Genomic DNA, 13,283 nt, shown 5'->3' on the forward strand with positions numbered 1-13,283 from the left:
GATCTCACTCTTTTCTTCTACTTACCTGCTTCAGGCTTTCCTTCAAATGTAGCCAGTTATCTTTCTAAACAGAGATATAAATGTATCAATTTCCCATCTAAAATATTTCAGTTGACTCCTTAGTACCCTTAGGTCATAGCCCAAATTTCATAATAACGTTTATAAAACACAGTATTTACTCATTTTCCTAACTTTTCTCTTCCAGGCTTTGTTCACAAGTCTTTCTTTTCTTTAAGATAAATGTGCTGTTGCCTAAACTAGATTTTTTTTTTTTTTTTTTTTTTTTTTTTTTTTTGTCCTATGTGTTGTCTTTACCCTAGCTCTTTCTGTTGGCTAAGCTTGTTTATTTGGCTTCCCTCCCCCCAACTCCCATCCCTATCAAAAGTAGGTTCTGTGTACTGCCACAGCATTGTGTGTTATTTATCAAGTGGTAGTGATTATATAGTATATTAGTATATTATATACTATAGTATATATATTACTGTAGTACTTGTTTTTCATCAAACTTCTTTGTTCTCATGATAGAGGAAATATGTACAATAAGGTACAATAAATTGTTTTCCCAAATTTAGTGTATTCCTTCTGCCAAGATTGCTCTGCTTTCCTTTTATTACAGTTTATTGTAAAATTTTCCCAGTTCCTGGAGAATAACTGTTTCTTCAAAACTTAACTCATCTTGAGCACCTAATACTTGAATATTTCTCTGACATTCTCTGCCTTTCCTGTCTACCCGTCTTGAGTTGGTCATTTCTTATCTACCACATTAGTAATTTTACTGCTTTTTATCATAGCACTGAGTATACTGCATTGAAGTTATTTGTTTTCCATTCTAGAGTACAACAATGTCAAGTCTTCATTTAGGATCTACTATGGGCACAGCACTATGCTAAGTCCTGGGGTACACTCATGAGCAAAACTGACATAGTCCTTGTGTCTTGATGCTCACAGTATAAAGGAAGAAATAAAAATTAATGGCATTAAATTAGTAAGTATAACATTGCAAATTTGACACCGCTACGAAAGAGAAATATTTAATACAATGAAAGCATACTATAGGGATTCAACCTTTGGAAAGTGACTCTCAAGCTTACAATTAAAGATTAAGGAGGAGTTAATTACATGAAGAGAGAAAAGAAGCACATTTCTGGCAGAGAAAACTGCTAATGAAAAGGTCCTTGTGTAATTGTATCTAATAAAAGTTATTGAAAGAAGGCTAGTGTGGCTGGAGTAATACTCTAAAAAGGTTGCTTTGGCTGCAGCAGGAACTCTGGGGAAGTGGTTGGAAACATGTGACATACAGAACATACAAGTGATTGTGGCAGTCCAGGTGAGAGAAATGATGTTACAGACTGAGGTGGGTTTGAGAGACATTTATAAAGAAATGTTGGTAGGACGAGGTGATAAAAACGATCGTGGTTGCTATGGGACTGAAAGTTTAAGAAGAGAGTTGTAGAAAGGATTATCTGTAAATTTTTGGTATTCATAACTATATGGATCATGTCCTTTTCACTATTGTATTTTTTTCAGTGCCTTATTCACCACATGACATGCTCAAGTAAACATTTGAAGAAAATGAATGAGCATTGTTTCAGTTATGAAAAAGTTATATTCAATTGCTCTGTAAATTTTGAGTAGGAAATGCATTGTTCTGTGGAATTAAACCTAGAAATTTGCTCTTTACATTGAAATTTGAACATATATCAAATGGGACCTAGGTTATAGTAATTTATCTTTATACGATCTTTTAAAATAAAATGTATATGTGACAAACTAGTATAGCCTGCAGTCATTTTGTAAGAGAAATGATGATAAAACATTTCTAAATTCTGTAGGACCCTTGGTATTTTCTTTTTATTAGAGTGATCCCCAAAGTTGTTTTCTTTTTCCTTTGCAACACATTTTAACTTGGTTATAAGCAACTCAAGCTTTTTAGTGGTGATTTAAAAAATCAGGAAAGGAGTATTGAAATCTAGTTTCCTAAAGTTCCTACTATCCTTCCCCTTAATTATGCTGACTTACTAATACACACATATACACACACACACTCATGCACACCCTTTGTTGTGGAAAATTTTGTTACTGAAAATGTGAACTATTTGGGACTAGTATTCTTAAAGTAAGGAACTGAAACTTACACAATATTTTTATTCTAAAACCTAAATGTATTTCTTCTTAAAACATTTATAATCTATATTACTAATATTTGAATGATAAATCTTAATAACATTGTAGCCAGTAATATTGAGAATGCTCATACAGATGTATTTTACAGGTGTGTTCTACTCCCTCTTTTGGGAATGAAGCCTCCCCAACAAAGCCTGTATCTACTTGTTGACTCTGTGGATGAAGGGTGTAACATTACCGAAGGTGAACAAACATCTACCAGCTTATCTGGAACTGTCGCGGAGCTCTTAGCTGGTCACCATGAGTTCTTTCCACCATGGCTATTGCTTCTGTGTTCTGCCCGAAAACAGAGTAAGGCTGTTACTAAAATGTTTACTGGTAAGTGTAATTAATGCCTTGTGTGTACTTCCTGTGTGTTAATAATCTGTTTCTAAACCGTGTGTCATGTCTTCTAAACTATCTTGGCATTTGGTGCAAATGCCACATCGATTTAGTATTTCTATTTTTTTTGTTGTTGATGTTCAGTTATTTCCCAGCCCTCTTTGTCGCCAATATTATTATTCTAAATCATATTTTTACCTTTATTCCTCTAGGTTGACTTTAATAGCATACTTTTAAAAATTGGAACTATTAATGATATAAACCAAAGAATTATTAAGTTTGGTTAAAACTTTTAATTTAGGAGAAGTTTGAAATATACACTTTCTTTCCATCCATGAACATAGCATATTTTTTCTTTATTCAACTTTTTTTCTTAGATCTTTTTTCAGTTTTCCTTGTATATGTCCTATACATTTCTTTCTGCTTTTTGCTAATGTTTTAAGTTGAAATATATGGGTTTTGAATTGAAATGTATGTATTCAGAATTGAATTTGCGAGTGTATCACTACAGGGAAGGAACATTAAGAGTTTTACTGGCTCTAAGTAAGTTTCATCTACTCATATCTGAGGATTTAACAGAACTAGTCCCTGTTCTCACAGATTCTTCAGGATAATAAATAATTGCAGTGAACATCAGTTTATAATATTGGCACACATCCTATCACTGTCATTCTGTCACCAGCACTGAGAAGTTCCATCCCTAAGAAATATTTTCAGTAAGAATACAAAAGTGGTTCAACAGACACATGGTCCAACATTTCAGTAAATCATGTTTTTATTCCCCTAAAAATTTTGAGCATTTTTCAGCCTTTTCTTATAAAAAAAAAAATGGCTAAAAGTGTTGTGATACCAATGTATTAAATTGTGCGTATTCATACTAAGGGAATTACATGTATAGGGATTAGAAGTTGCAATTTTAAAAAAGCAATTATTTTCAGTAACTTTAACTCAGGATATTCAGATTACTGATTAACAGATATTCTTAGTTCTGTTTCAATGAACAGATAACTATCATGAATGATGAACTTTATAAATTTATTCTATCCAGGAGCACCTGGATGGCTCAGTCACTTAAGTGTCAGACTCTTGATTTCTGCTCAGGGCATGGTCTCATGATTCATGGGTTCAAGCCCTGCATCGGGCTCTGCATTGACAGCACAAAGCGTGCTTGGGACTCTCTCTGTCCCGCCTCCATGTGTGCATGTCTCTCTCAAAAATCAATAAGCATTTAAAAAAAAAATTTATTCTATCTAAATTCATATTATGAAGCATTTAGAGGTGAAAGAGCTTTATTTTCCAAATCATAAGCATTTTATATGTATTATTTATGAAAGTACATTTACAGTGGTAATTTAAAGGCAGTGACAGGTGATACTCTAATTGGATGTAAATATTCAGTCCCATAAGTAAAGCTAGCGTATATTCAGGTATGTGGATGGAAATATATACATTTTTCATGTGAAAAAATCAGCTTATAAAAACAAACAAGTATTGTTGGTTTTGTCTGGCAACTTTTTTTCCTGGTCATTTGGGACTTCAGAAAATCTCACCAAGGTGCTTTTATGGATACGCATGTAAGACTGTCCTAATGCTGAGTTTAGTACCCCTTATCACTAAAGTTGAGCGGAGCTCTGAGCCACTAAAAGAATAAGAAACAGTTGCATTCGTAGACAGAAAAATGAAATAATAATTTATCTACCTTTAATGTGTTTACAGAGGGAAAAGAGAACTGATTTGTATACTCATAGGTGTTAATTTATTGGTATTAATTGATTCGTTATCTATTTTGCTTATTAGTTTATTATGAATTGAAGATATCCTCTTTGAATATATGGCAACTTCTGTGATCATTTTCAACTGATGACACCGACTGTTTTCTCTCTGTAGGTTTTCGAAAAATAAGTTTAGATGACCTTCGGAAGGCATACATCGTTAAGGATGTTCAGCAGTACATCCTTCATCGTTTAGATCAAGAAGAAGCTTTGCGACAACATCTCACTAAAGAAACTGCAGAGATGTTAAATCAACTTCACATTAAAAGCAGTGGATGCTTTCTTTATCTAGAACGAGTTCTAGACGGAGTTGTAGAAAATTTTATTATGTTAAGAGAGATTCGTGACATCCCAGGAACTCTTAATGGTCTGTATCTCTGGCTGTGTCAGAGACTTTTTGTAAGAAAACAGTTTGCAAAAGTCCAGCCCATTTTGAATGTGATTCTTGCAGCCTGCCGGCCTTTGACCATAACAGAATTGTATCATGCAGTCTGGACTAAAAATATGTCATTAACCTTGGAAGACTTTCAACGTAAGTTAGATGTCCTCTCCAAACTTCTTGTTGATGGACTAGGAAATACTAAAATACTGTTTCACTATAGTTTTGCAGAGTGGCTTCTGGATGTGAAACACTGCACTCAGAAGTATTTATGCAATGCAGCAGAAGGACACAGAATGTTGGCTATGAGTTATACCTGTCAAGCCAAGAATTTAACACCATTGGAAGCACAAGAATTTGCATTGCATTTAATTAATTCAAACTTGCAGTTAGAGACAGCTGAGTTAGCTCTCTGGATGATATGGAATGGTACACCTGTCAGAGATTCTCTGTCTACTTTAATACCCAAGGAACAAGAAGTGCTACAGCTGTTGGTTAAAGCTGGTGCGCACGTCAACAGTGAAGATGACCGCACATCATGCATAGTCCGACAAGCCTTAGAAAGAGAGGATTCCATTCGGACATTATTAGATAATGGAGCTTCAGTAAATCAATGTGATTCAAATGGGAGAACATTATTGGCTAATGCTGCATACAGTGGCAATCTTGATGTCGTGAATTTACTTGTCTCCAGGGGAGCAGATTTAGAGATAGAAGATGCTCATGGACATACACCACTTACCCTAGCCGCTAGACAAGGACATACCAAGGTGGTTAATTGTTTGATCGGGTGTGGAGCAAACATTAATCATACTGATCAAGATGGTTGGACAGCATTAAGATCTGCTGCTTGGGGTGGCCATACGGAGGTAGTTTCTGCACTACTTTATGCTGGCGTAAAAGTGGATTGTGCAGATGCTGATAGCCGAACAGCCTTGAGAGCAGCAGCGTGGGGAGGTCACGAGGATATTGTACTGAATTTGCTACAACATGGTGCTGAAGTCAACAAAGCTGATAATGAAGGTCGAACTGCATTGATAGCAGCAGCCTACATGGGACATAGAGAAATTGTGGAACACCTGCTGGACCACGGAGCAGAAGTGAATCATGAGGATGTCGACGGCAGGACCGCTCTCTCTGTAGCTGCACTTTGTGTGCCTGCAAGTAAAGGACACGCATCGGTTGTCAGTCTTTTAATTGACCGAGGTGCTGAAGTAGATCATTGTGATAAAGATGGCATGACTCCGTTGCTGGTAGCTGCTTATGAAGGACATGTCGATGTGGTTGACTTGCTTCTAGAAGGGGGAGCAGATGTAGACCATACAGATAACAACGGTCGCACACCCCTCCTAGCAGCAGCTTCTATGGGCCATGCGTCAGTTGTAAACACACTTTTGTTTTGGGGTGCAGCAGTGGATAGCATTGACAGCGAGGGCAGGACAGTCCTCAGCATAGCTTCAGCCCAAGGAAATGTGGAGGTAGTACGTACCCTACTGGATAGAGGGTTAGATGAAAATCACAGAGATGATGCTGGATGGACACCTTTGCATATGGCAGCTTTTGAAGGTCACAGATTAATATGTGAAGCACTTATTGAACAAGGTGCTAGAACAAATGAGATCGATAACGATGGACGAATACCTTTCATATTAGCTTCGCAAGAGGGTCATTATGATTGTGTTCAAATCTTATTGGAAAATAAATCCAACGTTGATCAGAGAGGTTATGATGGAAGAAATGCGCTGCGTGTTGCTGCGTTAGAAGGGCATAGGGACATTGTTGAATTACTTTTTAGCCACGGAGCTGACGTTAACTACAAAGATGCTGATGGTAGGCCTACACTTTATATTTTGGCCTTAGAAAACCAACTTACGATGGCTGAGTATTTTTTAGAAAATGGTGCAAATGTAGAAGCAAGCGATGCCGAAGGAAGGACAGCACTTCATGTTTCCTGCTGGCAAGGCCATTTGGAAATGGTGCAGGTTCTGATAACCTACCATGCTGACATCAACGCTGCAGACAATGAAAAGCGGTCTGCCTTGCAGTCTGCAGCTTGGCAGGGCCACGTAAAAGTGGTTCAGCTTCTGATTGAGCATGGTGCCATAGTTGACCATACGTGCAATCAAGGTGCGACTGCCCTCTGTATTGCAGCCCAGGAAGGGCACATTGATGTTGTGCAGGTTTTGTTAGAGCACGGTGCTGATCCAAACCATGCCGATCAATTTGGACGCACTGCTATGCGGGTTGCAGCCAAAAACGGACATTCTCAAATAATTAAATTATTAGAAAAATATGGTGCATCTACTTTGAATGGCTGTTCCCCGTCTCCTGTTCATACAATGGAGCAAAAACCTCTACAATCGGCGTCTTCAAAAATGCAGTCATTAACAATTAAATCAAATAGTTCTGGCAGTACTGGTGGAGGGGATGTGCAGCCTTCACTGCGTGGTTTACCTAATGGGCCAGCTCATGCATTCAGTTCTCCTTCGGAATCTCCAGATTCTACAGTCGATCGTCAGAAGTCGTCATTGTCAAATAATTCCCTGAAAAGCTCAAAAAACTCATCTTTGAGAACTACTTCATCTACAGCAACAGCCCAAACAGTGCCAATTGATAGCTTTCATAACCTGTCATTTACAGAACAAATTCAGCAGCATTCATTGCCGCGCAGTAGAAGTCGACAGTCCATCGTTTCCCCGTCTTCCACAACACAGTCCCTGGGACAGAGCCATAATTCACCGAGTAGTGAATTTGAGTGGAGCCAAGTAAAACCCAGTTTGAAGTCAACTAAAACAAATAAAGGGGGGAAGTCAGAAAATTCCAGCAAATCGGGGGCAGCTGGAAAAAAGGCTAAACAAAATAATTCTTCACAGCCAAAGGTTTTAGAGTATGAAATGACTCAGTTTGATAAAAGAGGACCTACAGCCAAATCTGGTACTAGTGCACCCCCTAAACAGACGCCAGCAGAATCTCAGTGCAAAATAATGGTACCTTCAACTCAGCAAGAAATTGGTCGATCTCAACAGCAATTTCTTATTCATCAACAAAGTGGGGAGCAGAAGAAGAGAAATGGAATAATGACAAATCCCAATTATCATCTTCAGAGCAACCAGGTTTTTCTTGGTAGGGTTTCAGTCCCACGGACAATACAAGACAGAGGGCATCAGGAAGTGTTAGAGGGATATCCTTCCTCAGAGACGGAATTAAGCCTTAAACAAGCCCTGAAGCTTCAGATCGAGGGTTCTGACCCTAGCTTCAACTATAAAAAGGAAACACCATTATAAAAGGTAACATTTCATCAACATAAAGAATAAAATATCAAAAGTATGGTTCCCTCTACTGAGGATACTCTTTTCCCTAATAGTCATGTGGCCAGTTCCCTCGCCTAATCAGTTCAGATGACATCCTCTCAGCAGGACCTTCCCTTAGTGCCCTTGTGAATTTGAATTGCCCCACACCACCAGCATTCTCTTTTTGCCTTTCCTGTTTTTTTTTTTTGTTATCCAAAGAACTTATTATTTCACATACGTTATATATTTATTATTATGTTTATTATTTGTCTCTTCCCAACTAAAATATAAGTTCTGTGAAGGTAGGGGTTTTTATCTGTTTGTTCTCTGCTATATTCCCTGTACTTGGAATACTGTTTGGACCTATATTAGTTTTTCAGTAAAAATGTATTGAGTAAGTGAATGGATGAATGAATATACTACTTATGAATCTCAGTAAGAATTTCTTCTTACATAGTCATTTCCCTTCTTAGAAATTCTTTGGTGGCAATAGAGGGAGAGGAGAGGACCATTTCTGTGATACTCACTTTTTGGTTTGAATAAGATTATATATGTAGTGCTTAGTAGATAGGTAGTCAGTGTTAATTTCCTTCCTTTTTCACCCTGGAAGAAGTCAAAGATTTAATCAGCTAAAGGTAATTTTTACTATGGCAGATCTCTTAAGAATCTTCCAAATAAAATTTGCACACACCAAGAAGAGGTGAGGAAAGATGTTAAGTTGGATGTATGCACAAGAGGGTATTTAGAGCCCACTATATTTACACATAAGAATTACATGTTTAAACCTCAAAATAAAATCAGATTTAAATACAAACTTTTTTTTCTTTCCACCACAATGGACACTTCACTAATTACATAGGGGAATTTAGTGAGAAAATATATACATAATTTTATATAATAGATACTTTTTCAGAAGCACATCTCTCTCATTAGAGATAAATCCAATGGTTTCATTAGGAATCTTTGCTATTTTATACTACAAGTATATTTATCCCACTTTGCTTAATCATTTTTCATTCTTCAAGAAAAATGTACTCTTTAGCAACCTGAAATATCCCTTGTCTTTCTGGTTTGTTTTTCCTTCTTTCTTTCTTGCTTTCTTGCTTTCTTGCTTTCTTTCTTGCTTTCTTGCTTTTTTTTTTTTGTCTTTGGAGATATATTTTAGGGGTATTTTAGGTGAAACATTATTATAAATTGTAAATTTCCTGTGCTTTCTAATAGTAAACACCCTTCAATCTGAATCGATGGATGACTGGTCAAATCTGATTCCGAAATAATTTGTATAAAGTAGTTAGTTCATTCTCCAATGTGACTTATTTTAAAAATACTTAGTTCTGATGGTACAACCCTCTAACTCTTGTGCTATCTTTTGTAAAGGCAAAGTATACATATATATTACACAGTAAAACACATTAATGAAGGTAAACATTTTGTGGATTCTTTAAAAGTGATTGTAAGTTAAATAATGAATCTCTAATAGATGTGTCCACTTTATGTTTTATATAGTAAATACATAAATATATATAATTATATAGGGTCTTAAAACTATATGTAGTTATATAATAAGTATAATGTAGACATTAATTTTTTTTTTAACTTTTGCATTAGTTTCCTATTCTGTGAAACAGAAGACATTGTGATTGGAGTGGTTCTTCAGCTACTGGATGAAAACATAAAATGCCTGTTGATTTGCTGAAAAAAAAAAAAGTGAAGAATGTGATATCTGCAGTACAGTTACCTTAATTACTGTCATGTGCCTAAATAGTAAGGCTGCCTTCTCAATGTAACCCTCTGTGCTTAAAAAATTTCATTTTGTGTGCTTTGTATTCACTACATAAGAATAAGCACTTTTTTGAAAAAAATGCAGATGTATACTGCAGTTCCCTGATAAAAGCTGAAAAAAAAATTTGCGTAAAGTATTTTAAGTTAAGATTTGATAAATGTGCATGTGCCATGATCAAATATATACGAAAAGGCAGTGTCCTTTGTATTTATTTTATTTTTTTCTTTTTGTGGCAAATGAAACTTAAGCATATTGTTTCACATTTGCATCGTTGTAGTGTATGGCTTGTTTCTTGTATCTTTAAAAATGTTGCTCAATAAAATAAATCATGCAACTATTTTATGTTCAGTACACCTTCGGCATTGGTTGAAAATGTGTTTCTATTTAATGCCACACTGAAGTGAAAAATGGTTTCTTGACAGATTTTTTTGAAAATAATCCTAGTATTTTAGGGAGCTGCTCTAAGTAGTTTAAATATGGATTTCCCAGTAGAATCCTCCTGATCTCTGGCTAAAGATGAAAAAAAGAAAAAGAGAGGAAAGGATGAAAGGGAGAGAGATAGAGGAAAAAACACACTATAGGCAGAACAAAGTTCTGTTTCATTCACTGGGATGCAATTTCACCTTCCACTCGCTTGTCATTCCACCTCCAAGAAGACAGACTATCATTTCTGAGGCATAAAAATTCTCAGGGACAAAGCCATGCCTCAGGGCGTGTGTACGTAGAGGGAGATGCACCTGTCTGAGGGTAGATTTTTGATCCCTGAACAATTCATCGACTACACTTACCTCAACTGTCCAGTTAAGTACAATATAATTTACCAGTGTCAATTTTAATGCTGGCTTTTCTCTCAGTCCTTTCTATCTTATAAATCACTGCATGACCCAAATAGCCCCAACTCAAAAATCAGCGGAATCCATTTTAGTGGCTAATTGGATAAATATTTTTGATGAATGTGTAATATGTGCCGTCCTTCACAGATGACGCCATTAACCTGTCAGTCATAGCACGTGTGTATTTTTTTTACTGGTACTTGGTAAACGATAGTGATGGATTTGCACTTTTCTGTCCACATACTCTTTCCTGTTTTCTTCTTTGGACAATTGCTCACAGGATAACTGGATGGCAGGGTTAAAGGTGAAGTCTGTGACAAGGAACACAAAGTTGACTGGCTCAGATGACCATCGGACCCACGGCCTGGCCTTCTTGATGGACTCTAAACCAGTGGAGCTGGCTTAGATGGGCCGTGTGTATGTCCGGAAAGGCTGGGATTAATTGTTAAGAAGCCATGGTTCTGAGTCTGGTCTTTGAATAAGCCTTGTGAATTTTAGAAAGCCCAGAAATTCTGTTTCCCATGTGCTATTGATAAGAAAGAGAAATGAGGAAAGAGAATTTGGAGATTCAGCACAACATTGCCACTACCGGAAAAACAATCTTTAGAAAATGTCTTAGTTAATAACAGAGGTCAGTACTGTCCTCTTCATACATGAAGGGTACATGGGATACATTGTTCACAGGAATAGAAACATGTGATTAGTTGTGATAAGTGTCTCACTTGAATCTTCGTGTGAGGCTTTTGTTTTTATTTTTTAAAGTCATCAAAACACATTCTGTTTGTGTCATCAGTCATAATCAGGAATAGGAGATAAGGTCAATCGATATTAAGGTGACATGGCAATATTGATAACTCGAATGTGAATGTTTCAAGTATTGAATTTTTGTCCCTATGGGACATTTATTAAATACACTTAATAGGACTCTTGCAAAGTAGCCTTAAAAGTGTTAATGATTCTATTGATAAATATGAATACATACTATTATTAGAACCAATGTTACTCATATCTCAAATACAGTACATTTACATTACTGTAGAAGATGAAGCTCTAATTTCTTATTAGGTGTATTTTTCTTTAGAAAGAGAACCCTGAAAGCTGCCAGTTTTTCTATTAACCTTGAATTATTGGAATTGTATTTATTTAATTTTATTGTTTTTTACAAAAATGCACCTTGTGGCCAAAGGGCAAAGATATGACTCATTACATAAGGGATTTATGTTTTTCAAAGAGCTAAATGTTTTCGTATCCATATTATGTACACTTGAAACAGTTGGTAGGAAGAGAACCTGTTGGAAAAATATGATTTTCAAAAGTAAGTAGTCCTCTGGGTGTTTTTATATTCATTGTGTTTTGGAATAGGGCAGAAGAGGTTTTTAGTTAGGATAAGGATGATAAGAGTGCTGGAGATACCCTGCTTTGCCTACTTGTTTCTTTGGGGATTTAACAGCATGACTGAAAACAGCTTTTGCTTCTTCATTAAGAAGAGTAAAAACTAGTCCCCCCAACTTAAAATGCCTAAAGAGCTATTTTAAACATCAAAATGCTTCAATTTTGTAAATCACCTGACGTCACTACACACACATGATGCCGTGTGCTTATAACTTTTTAACATTCCGCCTGTGCCCATTCCCTAAGAGTCATGAGTTGATAATAAGGGAAGCGATTAAAACAAAAACAAAAACAAAAACAACAGTAATGAAAAATTAAAATCTGAATGTGTGTAGGAAAGGTTTTGGAAGGAAAACTGACTGGCACTCCGCATACTGCAAGGTGATGCCAGTATCTTTTGTCCTCCTTCCTCACTCCCCACCCCTACTGGAGTCCTTACCAAAAACAAGTCACTACTTAGAAACAGGAGTAGTTTTCTCATTATTGTTTGGCTATGCGAATGTTCGTTTTGCTTAATGTTGCTCCATTTACACTTCTCAGCAAATGTAGTTGCAGACAAATGGTTTCTTTTTATTGTTTCCTTGGTTTGGGGTATGTAAATAGCCTAAAATGTACATTGAATTTCACATTGTAAAAGTTTTATTTTATTCCTTGTATTATATTAAGCAAAAATCCCTATGTATATGAAAGTGCATAATAAATATATTTGCTCTCTAGAGGATATCTTGTTTTAATTTTACCCTTGAACCACCAGAACGTGCATGACATGTTTACAGCAGAAACAACTATTAGTTTTCAGTTGTTAGCTTATTTTAAATAAATACGGAGTACGGAGAAAATGAATTTGGGAACATTCTACCAAAAAAGAAAAAAAAAAGAAAAAAACTAAGATGTAAAAACTTCACAGAGGAAGGTAGAAAACCAAAAAGATCTAGACTTTATGTCTCTGAAAAGTTTCTGTAAGGACCTAGTGTTCTTTTTCCCCCCCACCTGACTGATCACCGTGTAACTGCTGAACCTCCCCATGTCTGGCTTCATGACTCTGAGGTTGCGTAACCTGATCAGTTGTGTGCATGCGTTCTCCGTGATCATCAGAACAGTATGGCCATCTCACATTTGATATTTTGGAGTTTATTGCAAGTGTGGTCATTCGTTTTCTAAATAAATTTCTATGTATTCTTCACTCGGTAAAGTTGAATCGCTTCATGTTCTGCTTTTCCCACCAGAACACAACATCCTGTACATGTATGAGCGTGTGTGTAAATACATACAGTATATTATTAGAAAGAGAGGTTTCTGAAAAGGCCAGCTAGGTATTATCTGTCAATT

General features: G+C 36.3%; 1 protein-coding gene across 3 annotated transcripts in view; it reads left to right on the forward strand.

Moving 5' to 3' along the window:
• The window catches only part of ANKRD50 (ankyrin repeat domain containing 50), a 32,498-nt gene extending 19,828 nt beyond the window's left edge, over window positions 1-12,670 (forward strand). The window contains exons 1-4 of one of the 3 annotated variants that reach the window (XM_045468122.1): window positions 457-985; window positions 2,273-2,502; window positions 4,393-7,943; window positions 9,555-12,670. In XM_045468122.1, coding sequence (XP_045324078.1) covers window positions 2,298-2,502; window positions 4,393-7,940 — 3,753 coding nt within the window. In that variant the 5' untranslated portion in view covers window positions 457-985; window positions 2,273-2,297 and the 3' untranslated portion in view covers window positions 7,941-7,943; window positions 9,555-12,670. Of the gene's footprint in view, window positions 1-456; window positions 986-2,272; window positions 2,503-4,392 lie in introns of those variants that run through there. The other 2 variants (XM_045468102.1, XM_045468112.1) reach the window with 2 other exon arrangements.
• Window positions 12,671-13,283: the final 613 nt, after the last annotated feature.

Source organism: Leopardus geoffroyi, chromosome B1, assembly GCF_018350155.1.
Source record: "Leopardus geoffroyi isolate Oge1 chromosome B1, O.geoffroyi_Oge1_pat1.0, whole genome shotgun sequence".
In the NCBI taxonomy this organism is placed as follows: domain Eukaryota; kingdom Metazoa; phylum Chordata; class Mammalia; order Carnivora; family Felidae; genus Leopardus; species Leopardus geoffroyi.